This window comes from Leptodactylus fuscus, chromosome 5 (assembly GCF_031893055.1).
Source record: "Leptodactylus fuscus isolate aLepFus1 chromosome 5, aLepFus1.hap2, whole genome shotgun sequence".
NCBI lineage: Eukaryota > Metazoa > Chordata > Amphibia > Anura > Leptodactylidae > Leptodactylus > Leptodactylus fuscus.
The window spans coordinates 116,506,594-116,519,767 of NC_134269.1; the positions used below are offsets into that span (position 1 = coordinate 116,506,594).

Consider the following 13,174-nt stretch of genomic DNA (forward strand, 5'->3'; position numbering starts at 1 on the left):
GTATGGGGGAAAGCTCATTCGTATACTACCTTATAGCAATGTGTTCCAATAAAACTGTAATGCCTCGTTCACATCTATGTTTGGTAATCTGTTCAGGGAGTCCGTATAGGGCCCCCCCCCCCCCCCCCGAATGGAGTGCTGATCGCATTGGCAAGCGGTGTGCAGTGAAAGCACACGGACCCCATAGACTATCATGGGGTCCATGTGCTCTCTGCGCAGTGTCTGCACGGAACATGCGGACAGAAAAGTACTTTGTGATCTGCTTTCATGTCCGCATGATTTGTGTGGACAGCACACGGACCTTATGATAGTCTATGGGGTTTGTGTGCTTTCACTGCACACCATTTGCCAGTGCATTCAGTAGTCTGTTCGTGGGGTCCCCATGTGGACTTCCCGAACGGATTACCAGATGTGAATGAGGAATAATGTAACTATTATCTTGGTAAGTGGCACATATACAGTATATAGTACTGTTCATACATTTTAGGCAGGTATAGAAGGGGAAAAGTTCTGCAAAGTAGGAATGCTTTAAAAAATAGAAGTGCTATTAGTTTTGATTAGTACATTTTTTGTCAATTAACAAATAGCAAAGAGAATGAACAAAAATGAAAAGTAAATTAAATCAATACTTGGTGTGACCACCCTTTGCCATCAAAACAGCACTTGCATAAAGTTGTGGATTTTGTAGTCAGGTGTATACAAAACAGGTGATAATGATCATCATTGTCATATGTAGATGATTGACTGAAACAGCAGTGCAAGTGGCCTAAAACTGCTACAAAGGCGAGGGTGTGTAAGGCCGGGTTCACATAGGAATGCAAGGGCAGTTTTTTGGACCGTATTCTGAGGCGGAGTCCAGCTCAGAATCAGGTCCAAAAAGCAGCTAGCCGCGACTGGATGCTGGTACAGTGCACCAGCATCCAGTCGCGGCATTCCGCTCCGGATTAGGCCCAAATGAATGAGCCTAGTCGGGAAGGAGTGTCGCTAGACGGATGTCCACGGCTGAAAGAGCCGTGGAATCCACCTGAGGAAAGGACATGTTGCTTCTTTTTTCCCGCGAGTGGAAAAAGGAAATAACCATCTCTCATTGAAATGAATGGAAGCCGTTTTTTTGGTCAGGATTTTGACACGGAATCTGTGTCAAAATCCTGATCAAAAAATCCTGTGTGAATAAGACTTAAGACTGTTTCCTTTCACAGGTCATAAGCAAAAGCACTGATGCAAATATTTAAAACATAACATTTATTTATATTATTTAAAAAGGTCCCTTCAAACAAGGTCCTCCTATTAAGACCATATTCATGAGTAGTCACAAATACAATAGACTCAAAAACATACACCGCTCAATTCTCACCAATGCAGCAGAGTCAAGATCCGTCTCTCATATAAAGTAATTTAAAACGGTCTTACCAGGGTTGTCTCACAGGTGGGAGAATCAGATAGGGTCAAGGGTCCAGCAAAGGATTTTTACCTGTAATGCCACCTAAAGTTAACCCTCAGAGCCCAAATAACTCCCGCCCTGACAAGGGCAGTCCACAGCTGCCCCTATATGTCCCTGGTATATTACATATATAGATCCCTAGTCCCTACGCGTTTCCTGGCACCGTCTTGCGCCACTCATCAGGGGACTTTGAATTGCTAGGAAATATCCAAATACTACACTGTCTGCTCACAGTGGTGAGACTAGACTAGACTGACATAGTTAAGCACAGCTAACTGACTACCACATGATGTCTATGATAGCCTTTCACAGGTCATACACCATGGCAAGACTAAGAGGAACAATTTCCCTGTCGCGTTCCTTCCTTTCTAGTGTACCTGGAGAAATTGATGTTATTTGGAAGGTAGATATTGAATTAATTAGATTTCTTTTTTGTTCATTCACTTTGAATTTTGTTATTTGACAAAAATAAAGTATTCTTTCTTTGCAGCAGTTTTTTCATGCCTGCCTAAAACTTTTGCACATAACTGTGAAGATTATTGTTTCACTTGTCTTCTATTTGATTTATGTCTGGATTCTGCAGCAAAATTCTCATCAAATCCGTCCACAATCCATTACAATAGGTTTTTGTAACCCCATTCAAATGCATCAAAAAAGTATCCAACTGGAAAAGTCCTAGATTATCCTCATGTGATACATTTAATTGAATGAGACTAACCCTGGTATTTTCCCCCTTACCTGGCATCTTTTGTATACTCAAGCATAACAGAATGAAGATCTACACATGAATTTGCTTCACAACCCACCACAATCTGAAAAACAGTACGGAAAAAGGAGGACGTTTACAAACTTTATAAAGAATAAAAGTTATATTTTAGTGGTTTTGTTAAAAGGATTTGGGCAAGTCAGAAATTCATCCATACAGAATGGAAAGTGACACAAGATAAATGTAAACGGGAATAACAAGGTGCAATGGGACATAGTCCTAACAATGTAGTGAATAACAGTAAGCATTTACTCCTCCTAACAAATAAATAGAATAGGTCTGTATTCTGGTATATAAGTTATAGAGAAGATAAGATAATCCTTTAACAGTTCCTCCATATAATTCCATTATACACAGCATGTTCTGCACAACTGGATATTATTATTGACAATTTCTCATTGTTAAAGTTAACGTGAAATAATTGATATATATGGTTGGTTATAACTATGCTAAGACCTGTGACCATAGATTTAGCTGAAGCTGATTAGAAAGAAACCACACAGATAATTAATAAATTAACAGAATTATTGGGATTCTTTGATTACTGTAGTCACTGTGCCTTTTTATGGGCATATAGAATATACAGCATAGTCACCTTACATACTGTATTCTGTATCAGCACCATACTCTACTGTAACCTGTAGTATGATATTTTAAAGCAAACGTCCATACCTGGACACTATTTTACTGGAATAAATTCAACATACTTGTGCATATTTATAAATAAAAGTCACTACTTTTCTGGACAGAAACATGGACAGGAATCTCTGCTATCCCCCCACCCCCTCACATACAGTCTGCAGCTGTGTTCTTTCCCCCTCTTTCCTCCTTCACACACTTCCCAAGATACTGGCTGGAGGGGGAGGACACTTTAGAGCCCCATATCTCAGGACTATGAAAATTACCTTGGATTCATTTTAAAGATGACAATCATGATCATCATGATAGCTCTTAAAAAGCTAGCTGTTAGCTGTTAAAAACACTGTCAGGAATTGGGATCTCCCTTGAGACCTCAATGCTGAACATCATTTTTACCAGCAAATCGCTCCGCATCTGTAAGGGTTATCATCATGATCTTGGTATCATTTAAAATAAATCCAAGAACATCTGCATAGTTCAAATGGATCCTGAGAGATAAGCATAAGTAGCAAGGACATATTTACATACATTACATACATCCTTTGCAAGTGAAGTGCCACATATAAATACGTGGATGGGATGGAGAGGGTTAAAGCCAGTGCAAAGTTCAACAGTATTGATAAATATGCCCCACTGTGCTGATTCTTTTTCAGTTTTACCTGTTTGATGGGTTGGCTTTGCTTTTCTGATAATGAGTTTCAAATAATGTACTTAACCATAGAGTGAAATATTAACATTTAGGCTTTCCACAGCCACCACTATGGAAAATGTAGGCACTTACAGGCCAGTTAATGTACAAGTGTACACTAGTGTATAAAGGTGGAGCAAACACTATACAGACATATTAAGAAATTAGAGGGGTAGTCTCAGCTGGACAGTTATATTGGCATGATAATCCTTAAATGGCCAATACATCTGGGATCCATCTTTAGAACCAGCATCTCTCTCAAGGCAGCCTGTAACATTATTTTTCTGAACTTCCATACAAGGGAACTAAGAAACCCAGGCATACACGCCCATGTCTCCCTTTTCTGCGTTCATGAGAGGTCCAGTAATCCATATACTCAAGATAGAGCGCAGGTCCTAGAAGAGGCTAGAGGAGGGAATATTTATGACATATCATGTGATTATAGCCATGAATACCCAAATGGGAATACCCTTTTACTCAGTACAGAATGCTGACCTCAAAAAAGGGACACAGTTTTCACAGATGGATTTTCACTTATGTGTATGGCTGGATATAAATCTTACCCTGAACTGCATCATATAGCCAGGTTGTATAATTAGCTCTCTGGACGACAGTATGTTGTGTGTTTTGTCCTTCTTTTTGTTTGGCCAATAAAGATGAAATGATGGGTTGCCACAGAAACCAGCTGTTCTTACAGCATTGGGGTAGAAACTCCAGTGTTCATCATGGGACGTACCTTCTAGTAGGAGAACAAATATGAATTATTTTCTGATATCACAGATAGTATCACAGGGAGCTGAAAATATGTCAATAAAATTCAATCGGTCATTTCCAAGAACTAACAAAATTGTGTTCTGTATAGCATTAGCACTATAACATTGTCTATTCACAGTGATATAACACAGTTATAAACATACCATCATCAAATGTGTCAACAAGTTGGCTCGGGTTAATCTCAGCACCCCCAATTAATATGTTATCAAGGGCCCACTGAGACCGATCTGGACCTGGAACAATATAACCATTGCTGATGGTAAAGGGCTGCCACCATCGCAAGCGAGTTGTGTTGGTCTGGGCATGCTCTGGAAGAAGAATGTAATCATAGCGGACCTCCATGTATTTTTGGTAATCCATCTCATGAAGCAGCGTCCAAGAGATACCTACAAAAAGTACAAAAAGAAAAAAAATGCAGTTTTTCCTAGTCAGTTAGTTGGCAGATTTTTTACAAGTGAATGTATATCTACATTAAAATAAGTAGAAAAATGGACAGGACTCCAAACCCATTGGCTGTGACAGGTTTTAGTATTTAGTACGGCTCTGGACTTCTTTTTGTTTTACATTAAAACAAGGATATAAAAGTAATGCTGATTTAGAGGAATGGATCAGAATATGTCTCTAAATACATAATATTACTACTAGAGATGAGCGAACAGTGTTCTATCGAATTCATGTTCGATCGGATATTAGGCTGTTCGGCATGTTCGAATCGAATCGAACACCGCGTGGTAAAGTGCGCCATTACTCGATTCCCCTCCCACCTTCCCTGGCGCCTTTTTTGCTCCAATAACAGCGCAGGGTAGGTGGGACAGGAACTACGACACCGGTGACGTTGAAAAAAGTAGGCAAAACCCATTGGCTGCCGAAAACATGTGACCTCTAATTTAAAAGAACAGCGCCGCCCAGGTTCGCGTCATTCTGAGCTTGCAATTCACCGAGGACGGAGGTTTCCGTCCAGCTAGCTAGGGCTTAGATTCTGGGTAGGCAGGGACAGGCTAGGATAGGAAGGAGAAGACAACCAACAGCTCTTATAAGAGCTAAATTCCAGGGAGAAGCTTGTCAGTGTAACGTGGCACTGACGGGCTCAATCGCCGCAACCCAGCTTTCCCAGCATCCTGAATGGAATACACTGTCAGTGTATTCCCGTATACCCGATATATACCCCGATACCCGTTCCAACGGTGTGCCCCCCCACCTTCACCCCAGAAATACCCTGCAAGTCCCCTAGCAATAGAATTGGGGCTATATACACCCACAATTTTTACTACTGGTATACAGTGCCATTGTCTGACTGGGAATTCAAAGAATATATTGGGAATACAAATACCCTCATTTCTTGCTACTGCCATATAGTGCCAGTGTCTGACTGGGAATTCAAAGAATATATTGGGGTTACGTGCACCCACAATTTTTACTACTGGTATACAGTGCCATTGTCTGACTGGGAATTCAAAGAATATATTGGGAATACAAATACCCTCATTTCTTGCTACTGCCATATAGTGCCAGTGTCTGACTGGGAATTCAAAGAATATATTGGGGTTACGTGCACCCACAATTTTTACTACTGGTATACAGTGCCATTGTCTGACTGGGAATTCAAAGAATATATTGGGAATACAAATACCCTCATTTCTTGCTACTGCCATATAGTGCCAGTGTCTGACTGGGAATTCAAAGAATATATTGGGGTTACGTGCACCCACAATTTTTACTACTGGTATACAGTGCCATTGTCTGACTGGGAATTCAAAGAATATATTGGGGTTATAAATACCCTCATTTCTTGCTACTGCCATATAGTGCCAGTGTCTGACTGGGAATTCAAAGAATATATTGGGGTTACGTGCACCCACAATTTTTACTACTGGTATACAGTGCCATTGTCTGACTGGGAATTCAAAGAATATATTGGGAATACAAATACCCTCATTTCTTGCTACTGCCATATAGTGCCAGTGTCTGACTGGGAATTCAAAGAATATATTGGGGTTACGTGCACCCACAATTTTTACTACTGGTATACAGTGCCATTGTCTGACTGGGAATTCAAAGAATATATTGGGAATACAAATACCCTCATTTCTTGCTACTGCCATATAGTGCCAGTGTCTGACTGGGAATTCAAAGAATATATTGGGGTTATAAATACCCTCATTTCTTGCTACTGCCATATAGTGCCAGTGTCTGACTGGGAATTCAAAGAATATATTGGGGTTACGTGCACCCACAATTTTTACTACTGGTATACAGTGCCATTGTCTGACTGGGAATTCAAAGAATATATTGGGAATACAAATACCCTCATTTCTTGCTACTGCCATATAGTGCCAGTGTCTGACTGGGAATTCAAAGAATATATTGGGGTTACGTGCACCCACAATTTTTACTACTGGTATACAGTGCCATTGTCTGACTGGGAATTCAAAGAATATATTGGGGTTATAAATACCCTCATTTCTTGCTACTGCCATATAGTGCCAGTGTCTGACTGGGAATTCAAAGAATATATTGGGGTTACGTGCACCCACAATTTTTACTACTGGTATACAGTGCCATTGTCTGACTGGGAATTCAAAGAATATATTGGGAATACAAATACCCTCATTTCTTGCTACTGCCATATAGTGCCAGTGTCTGACTGGGAATTTAAAGAATATATTGGGGTTACGTGCACCCACAATTTTTACTACTGGTATACAGTGCCATTGTCTGACTGGGAATTCAAAGAATATATTGGGGTTATAAATACCCTCATTTCTTGCTACTGCCATATAGTGCCAGTTTCTGACTGGTAATTCAAAGAATATATTGGGGTTACGTGCACCCACAATTTTTACTACTGGTATACAGTGCCATTGTCTGACTGGGAATTCAAAGAATATATTGGGAATACAAATACCCTCATTTCTTGCTACTGCCATATAGTGCCAGTGTCTGACTGGGAATTCAAAGAATATATTGGGGTTACGTGCACCCACAATTTTTACTACTGGTATACAGTGCCATTGTCTGACTGGGAATTCAAAGAATATATTGGGAATACAAATACCCTCATTTCTTGCTACTGCCATATAGTGCCAGTGTCTGACTGGGAATTCAAAGAATATATTGGGGTTACGTGCACCCACAATTTTTACTACTGGTATACAGTGCCATTGTCTGACTGGGAATTCAAAGAATATATTGGAAATACAAATACCCTCATTTCTTGCTACTGCCATATAGTGCCAGTGTCTGACTGGGAATTCAAAGAATATATTGGGGTTACGTGCACCCACAATTTTTACTACTGGTATACAGTGCCATTGTCTGACTGGGAATTCAAAGAATATATTGGGAATACAAATACCCTCATTTCTTGCTACTGCCATATAGTGCCAGTGTCTGACTGGGAATTCAAAGAATATATTGGGGTTACGTGCACCCACAATTTTTACTACTGGTATACAGTGCCATTGTCTGACTGGGAATTCAAAGAATATATTGGGAATACAAATACCCTCATTTCTTGCTACTGCCATATAGTGCCAGTGTCTGACTGGGAATTCAAAGAATATATTGGGGTTACGTGCACCCACAATTTTTACTACTGGTATACAGTGCCATTGTCTGACTGGGAATTCAAAGAATATATTGGGGTTATAAATACCCTCATTTCTTGCTACTGCCATATAGTGCCAGTTTCTGACTGGTAATTCAAAGAATATATTGGGGTTACGTGCACCCACAATTTTTACTACTGGTATACAGTGCCATTGTCTGACTGGGAATTCAAAGAATATATTGGGAATACAAATACCCTCATTTCTTGCTACTGCCATATAGTGCCAGTGTCTGACTGGGAATTCAAAGAATATATTGGGAATACAAATACCCTCATTTCTTGCTACTGCCATATAGTGCCAGTTTCTGACTGGTAATTCAAAGAATATATTGGGGTTACGTGCACCCACAATTTTTACTACTGGTATACAGTGCCATTGTCTGACTGGGAATTCAAAGAATATATTGGGGTTATAAATACCCTCATTTCTTGCTACTGCCATATAGTGCCAGTGTCTGACTGGGAATTCAAAGAATATATTGGGGTTACGTGCACCCACAATTTTTACTACTGGTATACAGTGCCATTGTCTGACTGGGAATTCAAAGAATATATTGGGAATACAAATACCCTCATTTCTTGCTACTGCCATATAGTGCCAGTGTCTGACTGGGAATTCAAAGAATATATTGGGGTTACGTGCACCCACAATTTTTACTACTGGTATACAGTGCCATTGTCTGACTGGGAATTCAAAGAATATATTGGGAATACAAATACCCTCATTTCTTGCTACTGCCATATAGTGCCAGTGTCTGACTGGGAATTCAAAGAATATATTGGGGTTACGTGCACCCACAATTTTTACTACTGGTATACAGTGCCATTGTCTGACTGGGAATTCAAAGAATATATTGGGAATACAAATACCCTCATTTCTTGCTACTGCCATATAGTGCCAGTGTCTGACTGGGAATTCAAAGAATATATTGGGGTTACGTGCACCCACAATTTTTACTACTGGTATACAGTGCCAATTTCTAACTAGGAATTCAAAATGCGCAAGGCTCCCGGAAAGGGACGTGGACGAGGCCGTGGGCGAGGTCGGGGGAATGGTTCTGGGGAGCAAGGTAGCAGTGAAGCCACAGGGCGTCCCGTGCCTACTCCTGTGGGGCAGCAAGCATTGCGCCACTCCACAGTGCCAGGGTTGCTTGCCACATTAACTAAACTGCAGGGTACAAACCTTAGTAGGCCCGAGAACCAGGAACAGGTCTTGCAATGGCTGTCAGAGAACGCTTACAGCACATTGTCCAGCAGCCAGTCAGACTCTGCCTCCTCTCCTCCTATTACCCAACAGTCTTGTCTTCCTTCCTCCCAAAATTCCGAAGCTTTACAGAACAATAACCCAAACTGTCCCTGCTCCCCAGAGCTGTTCTCCGCTCCTTTCATTGTCCCTCAACCTGCCTCTCCACGTCACGATTCCATGAACCTAACAGAGGAGCATCTGTGTCCAGATGCTCAAACACTAGAGTCTCCTCCATCTCCGTTCGATTTGGTGGTGGATGACCAGCAACCCACCCTCATCGACGATGATGTGACGCAGTTGCCGTCAGGGCATCCAGTTGACCGGCGCATTGTGCGGGAGGAGGAGATGAGACAGGAGTTGGAAGAGGAAGTGGTGGATGATGAGGACACTGACCCGACCTGGACAGGGGGGATGTCAAGCGGGGAAAGTAGTGTGGATGTTGAGGCAGGTGCAGCACCAAAAAGGGTAGCTAGAGGCAGAGGCAGAGGTCAGCAGCTTAGGCGAAGCCAGGCCACACCCGGAATCTCCCAAGATGTTCCAGTTCGTACCCAGCCCCGAAAAACTCCCACCTCGAGGGCACGTTTCTCGAAGGTGTGGAGTTTTTTCAAGGAATGCGCCGAGGACAGATATAGTGTTGTCTGCACAATTTGCCTCTCGAAATTGATTAGGGGCTCTGAGAAGAGCAACCTGTCCACCACTTCAATGCGCCGTCATTTGGAATCCAAGCACTGGAATCAGTGGCAGGCAGCAACGGCAGGACAAAGGCCGCCTGCCGTTCACGCCACTGCCACTGCCTCTGCCACTGCCTCTGCCTCTGCCACTGCCACTGCTGACTGTGCTGGCGATGCACTCCAGAGGACGAGCCAGGACACCACTTCATCTGCCTCCGCCACTTTGTTGACTTCTACCTCATCCTCCCCTGGTCCTGTCTTATCTCCTTCTCCTGCACCATCAAAGGCACCATCAGGCGTTTCTTTACAACAACCCACCATCTCTCAGACATTGGAGCGGCGGCAGAAATACACTGCTAACCACCCACACGCGCAAGCCTTGAACGCCAACATCGCTAAACTGCTGGCCCAGGAGATGTTGGCGTTCCGGCTTGTTGAAACTCCCGCCTTCCTGGACCTGATGGCAACTGCGGCACCTCGCTATGCCGTCCCTAGCCGTCACTACTTCTCCCGGTGTGCCGTCCCCGCCTTGCACCAGCACGTGTCACTCAACATCAGGCGGGCCCTTAGTTCCGCACTTTGCACAAAGGTCCACTTGACCACCGACGCGTGGACAAGTGCATGCGGACAGGGACGCTACATTTCACTGACGGCACACTGGGTGAATGTAGTTGAGGCTGGGACTGCTTCCCAAACTGGCCCGGTGTACCTCGTCTCCCCGCCTAACATTCCTGGCAGGGACACGAGAAGAACACCCCCCTCCTCCTCCTCCTCTACCGCCTCCTCCTCCGCCACCGCCTCCTCCTCCGCCACCGCCTCCTCCTCCGCTGTTAGATTGACCCCAGCTACGAGTTGGAAACGTTGCAGCACTGGCGTTGGTAGACGTCAGCAGGCTGTGCTGAAGCTGATCAGCTTGGGGGACAGACAGCACACTGCCTCCGAGGTGAGGGATGCCCTCCTCGATGAGACGGCAATATGGTTTGAGCCGCTGCACCTGGGCCCAGGCATGGTCGTTTGTGATAACGGCCGGAACCTGGTAGCAGCTCTGGAGCTTGCCGGACTCCAACATGTTCCATGCCTGGCCCACGTCTTCAACCTAGTGGTGCAACGTTTCCTAAAGAGCTACCCCAATGTTCCAGAGCTACTGGTGAAAGTGCGGCGCATGTGCGCCCACTTTCGCAAGTCGACAGTAGCCGCTGCTAGCTTAAAATCTCTCCAGCAACGCCTGCATGTGCCACAACACCGGCTTTTGTGCGACGTCCCCACACGCTGGAACTCAACGTTTCAGATGTTGAATAGAGTGGTTGAGCAGCAGAGACCTTTGATGGAATACCAGCTACAAAACCCTAGGGTGCCACAAAGTCAGCTGCCTCAGTTTCACATCCATGAGTGGCCATGGATGAGAGACCTTTGTGACATCCTACGGGTCTTTGAGGAGTCCACAAGGAGGGTGAGCTCTGAGGATGCGATGGTGAGCCTTACAATCCCGCTCTTGTGTGTTCTGAGAGAATCCCTGATTGACATCAGGGATAACTCAGATCACACAGAGGAGTTAGGGATAGCATCCGATCCGTCACAGCTGGAGAGTAGGTCCACACATCTGTCCGCTTCACTGCGTTTAATGGAGGAGGAGGAGGAGGAGGAGGAGGAGGAAGAAGAGTTGTCCGATGATGTGATGGTGATACAGGAGGCTTCCGGGCAACTTCGAATCGTCCCATTGTTGCAGCGCGGATGGGTAGACATGGAGGATGAGGAGGAAATGGAGATTGAACTTTCCGGTGGGGCCAGAGGAGTCATGCCAACTAACACTGTGGCAGACATGGCTGAGTTCATGTTGGGGTGCTTTACAACCGACAAGCGTATTGTCAAAATCATGGAGGACAACCAGTACTGGATCTTTGCTATCCTTGACCCCCGGTATAAAAACAACATCTCGTCTTTTATTCCGGTAGAGGGGAGGGCCAATCGCATCAATGCTTGCCACAGGCAATTGGTGCAGAATATGATGGAGATGTTTCCAGCATGTGACGTTGGCGGCAGGGAGGGCAGTTCCTCCAGTAGGCAACCAAGTTCTCACCGGTCCACACAAACGAGGGGCACACTGTCTAAGGTCTGGGACACCTTGATGGCACCCCCTCGCCAAAGTGCCGCCACGGAGGGTCCTAGTGTCACCAGGCGTGAGAAGTATAGGCGCATGTTGCGGGAATACCTTTCCGACCACAGCTCTGTCCTCTCCGACCCCTCTGCGCCCTACACGTATTGGGTGTCGAAGTTGGACCTGTGGCTTGAACTTGCCCTATATGCCTTGGAGGTGCTGTCCTGTCCTGCCGCCAGCGTCCTATCTGAGAGGGTGTTCAGTGCAGCCGGTGGCATCATCACTGACAAGCGCACCCGTCTGTCAGCTGAGAGTGCCGACCGGCTCACTTTGATAAAAATGAACCACCACTGGATAGAGCCTTCATTTTTGTGCCCACCTGTGTAAAGCACCCCAACATGAAACTCCATGTCTGTACTCAACCTCTCCAATTCCTCCGCATCCTCATACTCATCCACCATAAGCGTTGCACAATTCTGCTAATACTAGGCTCCCTCCAACATGATTTCCCCCAACTCTGCTGGTTAGAGGCTCCCTCCACCCTGATTTCCACCAACTCTGCTGGTTAGAGGCTCCCTCCACCCTGCTTTCCCACAACTCTGCTGGTTAGAGGCTCCCTCCACCATGAATTTGCCCAAACTGGGCTGTTTAGAGGCTCCCTCCACCATGAATTGGTCCAAACTGGGGTTTTTAGAGGCTCCCTCCACCATGAATTGGTCCAAACTTGGCTGTTTAGAGGCTCCCTCCACCATGAATTGGTCCAAACTGGGCTGGTTAGAGGCTCCCTCCACCATGAATTGGTCCAAACTGGGGTGGTTAGAGGCTCCCTCCACCATTAATTGGTCCAAACTGGGCTGGTTAGAGGCTCCCTCCACCATTAATTGGTCCAAACTGGGCTGGTTAGAGGCTCCCTCCACCATGAATTGGTCCAAACTGGGCTGTTTAGAGGCTCCCTCCACCATGAATTTGCCCAAACTGGGCTGGTTAGAGGCTCCCTCCACCATGAATTGGTCCAAACTGGGGTTTTTAGAGGCTCCCTCCACCATGAATTGGTCCAAACTTGGCTGTTTAGAGGCTCCCTCCACCATGAATTGGTCCAAACTGGGCTGGTTAGAGGCTCCCTCCACCATGAATTGGTCCAAACTGGGCTGTTTAGAGGCTCCCTCCACCATGAATTGGTCCAAACTGGGCTGGTTAGAGGCTCCCTCCACCATGAATTTCCCAAAACTTGGCTGTTTAGAGGC

The 13,174-nt window shown here is 44.8% G+C and overlaps 1 protein-coding gene across 4 annotated transcripts in view; it reads right to left on the reverse strand.

The window, feature by feature from the left end:
• RELN (reelin) overlaps positions 1-13,174 on the reverse strand; it is a 372,556-nt gene that overhangs the window by 18,332 nt on the left and 341,050 nt on the right. For 2 of the 4 annotated variants that reach the window (XM_075274073.1, XM_075274071.1), the window contains exons 56-58: positions 4,452-4,694; positions 4,098-4,270; positions 2,180-2,253 (exon numbers count right to left, since the gene is read on the reverse strand). In XM_075274073.1, the coding sequence (XP_075130174.1) occupies positions 2,180-2,253; positions 4,098-4,270; positions 4,452-4,694 (490 nt within the window). Of the gene's footprint in view, positions 1-2,179; positions 2,254-4,097; positions 4,274-4,451; positions 4,695-13,174 lie in introns of all 4 variants that reach the window. The other 2 variants (XM_075274072.1, XM_075274069.1) reach the window with 1 other exon arrangement.